At 34.1% G+C, this 10239-nt stretch overlaps 1 protein-coding gene across 3 annotated transcripts in view; it reads right to left on the bottom strand.

Moving 5' to 3' along the window:
* The window catches only part of LOC117122587 (zinc finger protein 474-like), a 10171-nt gene extending 4739 nt beyond the window's left edge, over positions 1-5432 (bottom strand). The window contains exons 1-4 of one of the 3 annotated variants that reach the window (XM_033268216.1): positions 5280-5432; positions 3224-4685; positions 2547-2561; positions 1067-1256 (exon numbers count right to left, since the gene is read on the bottom strand). In XM_033268216.1, coding sequence (XP_033124107.1) covers positions 1067-1256; positions 2547-2561; positions 3224-4624 — 1606 coding nt within the window. In that variant the 5' untranslated portion in view covers positions 4625-4685; positions 5280-5432. Of the gene's footprint in view, positions 1-1066; positions 1257-2546; positions 2562-3223; positions 4686-5095; positions 5255-5279 lie in introns of those variants that run through there. The other 2 variants (XM_033268217.1, XM_033268218.1) reach the window with 2 other exon arrangements.
* Positions 5433-10239: the final 4807 nt, after the last annotated feature.

The following is a 10239-nucleotide window of genomic DNA, read 5'->3' as shown; positions in this document are numbered from 1 at the left end:
CCTTGTTTTTTGACAAACAATGACCTTTCAGAGGTCAAATTGCTGTCAAGAATATGAATTGGCTGCTTCACAGCAATAACCAACATATTCATATCACTTTACTTATTATGCCTTAGTTAACACATAACCTTGATTGATAAGCACGGAAAATCCATATGAACAAAAATTTTTTAGTTCAATAATCTGTTCCCTCCCAAATTTTGGCAGACATATTGATTAATCAACTTAAATGGAATAATTAATGTACAATAACATTCAGGCAATGCCATTACAGTGACAGTAATTTAGCACATTACAGAAATTATTTTGATACAAGGCGTATTATTAATTTTTATGTTATTAGTTTATTTACATTAATATTATTATTATATTATTATTTATTAGATTCCAAGATATTTTTAAAGAACAAATATTAAATGTCTCCTTTCCCTACAAATGGGCAGAACGAAAGAAGGAAGCTCCACTTTTCAGTCGTCTTAGGCCCGTGTTTTTTGACAAACAATGACCTTTCAGAGGTCAAATTGCTGTCAAGAATATGAATTGGCTGCTTCACAGCAATAACCAACATATTCATATCACTTTACTTATTATGCCTTAGTTAACACATAACCTTGATTGATAAGCACGGAAAATCCATATGAACAAAAATTTTTTAGTTCAATAATCTGTTCCCTCCCAAATTTTGGCAGACATATTGATTAATCAACTTAAATGGAATAATTAATGTACAATAACATTCAGGCAATGCCATTACAGTGACTGTAATTTAGCACATTACAGAAATTATTTTGATACAAGGCATATTATTAATTTTTATGTTATTAGTTTATTTACATTAATATTATTAATATATTATTATTTATTAGATTCCAAGATATTTTTAAAGAACAAATATTAAATGTCTCCTTTCCCTACAAATGGGTAGAATTTTTAATTTTTTTAATACCTGTTTAAATGAGAGATGGTTATGGTGCACCCCACCCCACATCCTCCCCTCCCCCCACCATCTGACCAATGTGATTACCTAAAGTTAATGCCAGTGCCAACCCTTTTTTTTAATACTTACTATTAAGAGTCCTGACTTCAGGTTTAATTGGTTCTGGTCTTCGAAGATTACGTGGTAACTTATTATTTTCAATATGCCATTTCTTCAGACACTGTGGCTGGTGAATTGAGATAGACTTTGTACCAAACTCCCGACTACAGATGTAACATACGACGGTCTGAGGGCGTCTTATCACCGTGCTCTTAGGTTTCTACAAAAAGAATAGATTCTACAGTAAAATCTTGGGAAACATAGCATCATTAAATTAAAAACTTCAATTAACAACTTACAGTATATAGCTTAAATTAAGTTACAAAACGCAACAAAATGCAACGATTAATTCAACAAGGACTCAGGTATTGATTTCAAATACTATGATTATTCATTTTACGTCATAAATCTATTGGCCACAACACAACTAATTGATTCCCCATTATAAATTATTGAATATTGTAATTCTGATAGATGCCAGACATAATTAAGTAATGTATAACATTATCAACCAATACAATAATTAAGATAAAGCATTCTTTATTCAATTATAATAATTAGAAGCTGTTATGATGCACATAATATTAATTTCACTTTATATTTATATTTATTCGTTTATATATTCTATTTACTTATTTTCCGTATTTCTAACTTCAAGCTATTATTTTATAGTTTTGTACTTTGGTACCACAAAATTGTGCATTTCAAAGTGCTACTCTCATCACTCCCTCCCACACCGCAAAAAAACATTGGATCCACCGGTGTGAATATAATGTACCAAATGTTTGATCAAATTATTACTCAATGTACCAACACTGGAAGCTATCATAGAATGTCAGCAAGAGAATTGTTTGTCAATAAATACAAGTTAAAGTTTGTTAGTCAACAGAATTCCACCACAATTACTTTAAGTAATATAGATATATTATGTTTTAAATGAGATTGATAAATGAGGCAGGAAGGAGAAGATGTGTGCCCTGACCCAGGTGTTCCAACACGTACTGACCACCAATTAGTTAGTTGGCATAGCAGGACAAATGAAATGGGAAACACATAGTAGTAAACACATAAATTGAATTTAAAGCAGTGGCATATTTACAGGGGAGAATTACCTCCCCCCCCCCCCCCCCCACCACTTTCACAAAAAAAAAAAAACACCTTAGGGCCTCTTAGGTGAACTCCTACAGAAAATTTTGTAGTTTAAAATCAACTCGTATTGACAGCTAGCTGTCCCGCATTTAATACTTAAGACCTTCCGCACTTCCTTCCCATTTCTCCCCTATTTCAATTCATATTAGCTTTATAATCGTAACCACAAGTATTGTATCCGGTCTTACTTTTAACAAAAGAAATATACACAACACATTATAACTGTAAGCATAATCATGTTAAAGAACATTGTAGTAAATATAAAAGCTAAATCAAATGCAGATCAAAGGTTTACAGGAGAAAATAATTAAGTTGATTAAGGAAAGGCAACATGATATATCTATTGTATAAGCCAGCTTACCTTTTGTGTTTGATGCTAATTGAACGAAGAATTGAAAAAAAGTAAAAAGTATTTATAAAATGCTAAAAACAAGATGAGCAGCAGAAGAATCTACAAAAGTTTATGAATTTGTGTACTTGAATTCACAAGTGAATTAAATTATTTAAATTAGGAATGATAAGTTGCATATCAAACGGATTTGATACATAATATATTCTATTTTTTCCATTCATTATTTCATACCATTTTCACTTTTAACCTCTCTCCTCTTTTTACTTTGCCTTCCATTTCTTCCCTCTCCTCTTTCCTTTCCCACTACTTTATCCTTTTCTTTCTTGTCCTCTATCCTTTTCTTTCTTGTCCTCTATCCCTCCTCTCTTCTCATATCTCATCTCATCCATTTACGCCTTTTTAACTTTGCTTCTTTTACTCCTCAATCTTCTTTTTCTTTTCTCTCACTCTTGCCTCTCACACTCTTTGCTCTCACTCTCTTCTCCTTCTCCTGTATAATGTTTCATTCTTTCTCCCTTCCCTGTTATATCAGCCATCACCACCCTGTTACTCTCTCTCTCTGTTTCGTCTTTTCCTTTTCCTTCTTCTTTCTTCCCTTCCTCTCCTCCTTACATCACTCTTCCTTCTAATATGAACAAACAAAACTGGAAGAGTTATTTAAATAGAATAAAGGGTTTTTCGCTTACGTAATTAGAGGGCTTCAAAGTATCTGGACCTGAGCGAGTGATAGTCCTTGTCCGAGGCCTGCAGACAGCTTCGTGTCTTTCTATTCTCTCAGGCAGAAAAGTCCGTTCACAGTTTTTACATGGAACAAGGTTGCCTTGGCTTGCTTTCCATGCGGCATCATTTATGTTGACACTGGTAGGCAGACCTTTCTTATTGTCCGGTTTCTTTGGCATTGGTCTTTGCATTCCAGGAGGCAAGTTGTCATTCTGTATTGTCCATTTCTTCAAGCATTGCGGCTCGTGAATCGGTAGAGATTTTGTGCCAAATTCACGCCCACATATGTAGCAGATGACAGTTCTTGGCTGGATCAATCGTTGCACTTTTATAATTCTCTTTGATTCGTTTATTTTTGCATCGTTTGCTTTAGTGAATAAAGGATTATTATACTCAACAGACTTTTCTGCATCCATCATCTCTGATGTCATTAATTTTACGCTTCCAGATTTCGACCGGCATATAGATTCATGTTTTACGATGCGGTCTGGCACAAATGTGCGTCCACAGAATGAGCAAGGGACAAGCATGTCATTTGCAGCTTCCTGAGCAGCTTGGTTGTACTCATAATTTCCTGAGGAGTTGATAGCTTGCATTTTGGGTTTTTGTGGTGGTTGTCTCTGTAAATGTTTTGGCAGCTGGCTGTTTTGCAATTCCCATTTTTTTAAACATTGTGGTTCATGAATTGAGATTGACTTAGATCCAAATTCTCGGCCACAGATATAGCACAGAACTGTACGTCGTTTCATCAGAGATGGTCCATGGTTGGAACCGTTGCCAGAATTTTGCCTGCTGGTATAACTTGCAGAACCAGATGCAGATGATCTGGCTGAGTTGTTTCCACTGCGTTTTGGTGGATGAGGCTGAATTTCTGCTCCAGTTTCATCTGTTATTGTCACTTTACTCCTCTGGGATATTGTCACAGCACTAGGATGTTCTAATGTTATAGAACGAGAGCGTTTTGCATCTTGAGGATGTTCAATTTCTTGTCCGCCCCATGAGCGAGATGTGACCTGATGACCTGGTTTTAGTTTGGCACCAGTGGCTTTTCTGCACATATGTTCATGAATGTTGATTCTTTCATGTAAGAAAGTTCTTCCACAATTTGAGCATGGAACCAGTTGCCCCAGCAGGTTCTGGTGAGCGGCTTTGTTAAAACGTTTGATGTCACCATTTGAATTTCCTTTTTTTATGTTTGGTAGAATCTGAGGTTTCACTGGTGTTGGCTGCTGCAGTTCCTTGGTCAATTTCGTATTTTTGTTCTGCCATTTCTTCAGACACTGTGGTTCATGGGTGCCAATAGAGGTGCCACAAAAGTCTCCACCACAGATGTAACAGACCACAGTTTCTGGTTTAAGGCTCGGCATGTTATGTCTGGGTAGTGTAAGCAGTCTCTATTGCAGACAGTGTTTGCTAATCATATTTGATCTGTGAACAAAATATACAAAAACAAGGTAATAAAATGGTACATTATAGATGATATATTTTAGATGCAGGAACAAGAAATATATTAGCACAGAGAAAAAGCCTATAAAAACAGGAGAATAATCTTGAATTGATTCGAAAACAAGTTAATTCTAAATAGTAATACTAATAAGCCCCTAGGTACTGTAGGACTCAACAAAGTTTTTAGTCTAGCATAGCCATTAGCTAGTCTTCTAAATCTATTCTTAGTTAAGGTCCCTAGTCTTGCACGGCCTACTATATTCATCACTTATCTATTCTCCCAGGCCTAGTCCATAATTCTTTATTAGTCTAGATTAATAGTTGCACCACCGGGGGACACGTGTCTACCTACTGTAGGCCTATATACTGGTAGGTCTCAATCCACACCGTACCTCGCACCCACCATCATGACCGACCGGACCCTTGCTAAACCTTAATACAGTATTAATATTATACTATATAGATAGCCTAGTCATGCTAAACTGATCCAGCGTTGGTTGTGATGGTACAATTTTAATCTTTCCTTCTCTGCTTCTTCTCGAAATTTCTTTTGTAAGGACGAAGTATTTCACTTGCCTGTCATTCTTAGGTGTCCGTTACTCTCCACCCTTGTGATTAGGCTAGTGTTGTTTTATGCCGTAACTTCAAGCTTTAATTGCTTTAATCTTCTTTCTTTTGGCAATGTACTGTATCATGGCAACAGAATCATTGCGAAGGCGGTGCTAATTGATTGTTTTTTGAGGGCGCTGTGTCTGATATTTTGTTCCAATGCCAGAGAATACATATCCGCTGTGCCGAGTGATAAATTTTCTCCATGAGTATACATGATACTATAACTTTACATGCAAGGATCGGTGGTTCATTTATTTATTTATTTGGGCACTTTTCAAACAGTGGCACACTTTGAAAGAACGAAGGTGCGTCCTATAAGATTAACGAAAACAAAACCAACAAAAAAAAAAAACATCAACGAAGTTAAAAAAAAAAAAGAAGCTACCAATGAAAATAGGTATTGAACTAAAAAGCAACTTAACACTTATAAAAAGACTTTACTAAAATAAAATTACTGTACTAGCTAGACAAATCACACTTATCATATTTACAGTAGCATCCACATCATACATTTTACCCATTCCCACAGTAATACATTCTTAAGTTATATAGCAATGTAGAAACTAAAGAAAACAATCAATTAAATGAATAACTAAAAAACAAGGCATAGGCCTAGTTAGGGCATGGAATTTATAATTTAATTTCTTACTTTCCACACCATTTTAATGCACCTTTTGCAGGATCTATCAAAAATATCTTCATATTCTCTGTTGATAGGCCCTAGGTAGAGTTGAACATCCCAAAATAGTTTTATTTAGCATTTTATCTGCATTACTTTCGTAATACAGTTCATAGTGGCCAGTTTAAACTAAATATTATTTAGAGCTGAGCTGAACAACTATAAATGGTGGATATCCTCATCAGAATGGATGCTTTAAGTATGAGAGTCTTGCAATTTTCAGTTGTGCTCTAATTTATTTGTATTTATTCTGCTTAGTGAGCACCAAACTGCACACCCATAATTATGTTCTTGGGATTGGTTTTGTTGAGGAGTTATAAATATTTTGAGTTTCTTTTGTGACCAGCTTACTTTTCTTTTGAGTTGGTTTTACCCATAGAGCTATTTTCTCTATTGTTTTATGGTTTTACTGTATTGATGTATGTTGCTGAACGCATCGTTACCTAAATACTGAATTAAACTTTAGGTCTATATAGTTTACAGTGGGGGATCCTGCTGAGGGGCGGCAAAGAGGTAATCACTCCCCAAAGGCAGAATTCCCCCCCCCCCGGTCTAGGCCCGTTGCCACCTGGCCCGTTGCCACCCGGCACCACCCATGGCGGGATTTTTCCAAGCTATGGACGATACTCTTAAATACAATTTTATTTTTATTTTATTTGAACAGCTCAGCAAAACTATTTGCATGTGCGCTGGACAGCACTGACTTTTCGTTGTGGTCTATGCTTTCTTGTCGATGTAGTCGAGAATCGACAAAACCAATTATTGATGTTTATATGTTTCATAGTTGCCACGCATGCGAAAATCCGGAACGCGAATATTCACGATTCATTGTTAAAGAGTTCGTTAACCATCAATCCGTGTAATATATAGGCCTAACTTTGTTGAGATTATCACTGTACAATATTTGTGATTTTCTACGCCGAATGGTTTTCACATGGTGAATTCTCGTTTGACATTTGTTCTTTCATTTGAACAAAATCGACAGTTTACAGTCAAGATAAGCCATAAGATAAACTATAAAAACTGTGAAAGATTTACTAAAACAGGACAGGGAACGTGGCGATCTAAAAAAACAGAAAGATAACGAGAGCGATAAAAATACAGAAAGAAAAGACAATAATTATACTTAGGCCTAGGCCTATATTTGTATATTATTATCATTGTTTGGTTTATTTATTCAAACGCATATAAACATACATGAAAAACATTAGGATAAGCAGACAAATAAAAAATTCTGTTATTTATTCTTATTTACAATTGGCCTATTGGCCTACCTATCGGAATTACTTATAAGTTTTGCTTATTTAATTGCATTACGAGTTACTTTGGTCAATCAATCAATCAATTTATTAGGAATAACACCTTAAGATCGGTGGCACACACAACAATAATTGTGGTGCATCCAACTTAACAATTTTTACAGACAGTGATATAAATTAAAAGCAGGGGTATAAAGAAACACAATTAAAAATAATATGTTTAACTTAATGCTAAACAAAACCTAGAAAATTAATTAACGCAATTGATATAAAAATTCTAACAGGACAATAAAAATCACTAACCTGTATATTAAACAAAAGCAACATAAACTGTAAAATAGATTTAGATTTAAAAATGAAAGACAGAGAAAAGTCAAAAGTGGAACCATTTCAATGAAAAATTGCTTACAGTATTAAGATAAATTATTTATGGAATTATGAAGAGGGATTAAAATTGATATATTTCGGACAATCAGAATGAATAATTGTAAGTTCCTGTAGTATATAATAATTAGATCGGTGGCAACATAATTTAGATATAAAATGTTGAACTTAAAACTAAAAGCAAAACTAACATATGCCTAATACATAGGGATTCAAACAGACCGATAAAACATCACAGCCTGTATACCAAACAAAAGCAACAATTAAGAATATATTTCTATATACCATGTCTTAATGAAAAAATGCTAATAACAAAACAATAGAAAAATAATAAATGTTTACAAAGATAACATTTAAATTATGGAGCGGTAATGCAATTAATATATTTGTTCTAGCTCTCCATAGAGCAACCAGATATTGTTTGCAGTGACGATTTACAATTCCTCCTAATCTTTCATTAGGGAAAAATATGATGCAAAATATGATGCTTAAACTTTATAGTACCATTTACGAAATTATCCCAAAAAGAATGGTATCCATAATATAACAGCTCTTCTTCAAGGTTAAGAAAGTGTTTTTCTCTAACAAATTTAAGACTTTTACATACAAAAAGAAAATGATCAGTACTTTCAAAAGTATCATAGTCACAAAGTTAACAATAACCTGAGCATGTGTGACCAACTTTGCTTTCTACCTTCAAGAGCTAATGAATTACCGTAGTTCTTATTTTAAATTTTAGACTAACCGAGCCAAAATTTACTTTATCGAATAGATAATACTCAGATTTCGGTTCACTTTTATATTTCACATAATCAGATAAGGTTGATTTTGATTTTGCCCTTTCATACCATAATTTTTTTTGGTACCGATTTTGTTCTACCGGTACAACAATGTTTTACAAGAGCGCCATCATTTCTATGAAAAGTTGCGGCCTACACTCCCACTGCAGCTAAAGTGTAAGGCTTTTATCAGGACCATAGGCCTACTTATTTTGAAGTTCTTTATCGAAAATTAGTTAGGTAAAGATGATTTGCTTTTTATGTCTTATTAATAGATGTACATTGAAATTCATTGGATATTTCCAATTCTTTTTATACATGGCGATTATGTTAAACACGAACCACTGGAAATTTCAAGAAGCACGACACAGTTTCATTAGGCAACAATCCAGATCGCTTAGATCCAGATCGATCAGGCCTATTTGAATGTAAAAAACTCCATTTCATGAAGTAAATTTAATATTGTCACCCGTCTTATGATTCATAATCTATCATGAAAAAAATCAATTATTAATTTCCTCATTCAAAATTGAGTTACTTGCCGATATCGGAGTCCATTAGCGTAATGAAAATGTAGACTGTCTGAGAACATGAAAGATGTCGAGCGAGTGCATCGATTGGTCTTCACATTTACCGTAATAGACGACAAAATTTTAGCTCACCATTTCCGACTAGGCTTCTTTTTTTTTTTAATTATACTGTCTGATTAATGCATTGAAAACCAATCAAAATATTTCATTAGTTTTGAAATGGTAAAATAAGTTTATATCATCCTGAATAGTGAAGAAAAAATCAACAACCGACCATAAATCACAAAGTTACACATGATGAAATTTATTTTGACTTAGAGAATGGCCAAGGCGGACAACAACCGAAAATAGGCTTATCGATTCGCTCGCAACAGCATTTTTTTAAAGTCTTTTCCTACGATCATTTTTACTAAAAAAAAACACGGTAGGCTTCACAAGTATAGAATGAATATTCAAGGCTTTGCAATGAAGGGAAACATGTAAAAAAAATTGCACGTTTAAATCTCACTTTTGTCCACTATTGACCAAAGTGTTATCCTCACACGAGAAGGACTATCGGCTGAAAATCTCTAAGAACAACTTCCAATGAAACATTTCGAGACAATTATATTTTCGTTGATTTTCAAATGGATTGATTGGATTGGATTGGATTTATTCGGTGTAAACACTAAGGATAGCCCACGAAAGTCTAGAAGAAGACTCATTTCCAATGGGGTCCTTCTGGTGGTGATTGGGCAGTACACCGGGAGACAATCCCCTACTCTTTTCAAAAACAGTAATATTACATTTACTTTTGTATCTGGAGACTTTCCTCTGAAGATAGCAAAAGTAGTACCAATTTTCAAAAAAGATGACCCACATATGATAAATAATTATAGACCCATTGCTTTGCTTCCTACCTTTGCAAAAATTATAGAAAAACTAATTTACAATCGTTTGTCTTCTTTTTTTATTAAAAAAAATATTTCACATGACAATCAATATAGCTTTCGCTCAAAACATTCCACAAATATTGCAGTTTTACAAATGTATGAAAAGTTAACTAATTCTCTTGCTAAAGGGCATCATACTATAGGTGTTTTTCTTGATTTATCGAAGGCCTTTGACACCATTGATCATAACATATTATTATCTAAATTATCCCACTATGGTGTCAGAGGCCTTCCTCTCAACTTATATAAAAGACTATTTTGCAAACAGACACCAATTCACTTACTTTAACTCTTCTAAATCTCATATGTTGCCTCTAAATTGTGGTGTACCACAAGGGTCAATTTTGGGCCCCCTATTTTT

This window comes from Anneissia japonica, unplaced genomic scaffold, assembly GCF_011630105.1.
Source record: "Anneissia japonica isolate Jap-2015-1 unplaced genomic scaffold, ASM1163010v1 scaffold1889_len2455224_cov183, whole genome shotgun sequence".
Classification (NCBI taxonomy): domain Eukaryota; kingdom Metazoa; phylum Echinodermata; class Crinoidea; order Comatulida; family Comatulidae; genus Anneissia; species Anneissia japonica.
The sequence above is the reverse complement of the archived record's forward strand: the minus strand, read 5'-3'. Positions and strand labels throughout refer to the sequence as shown.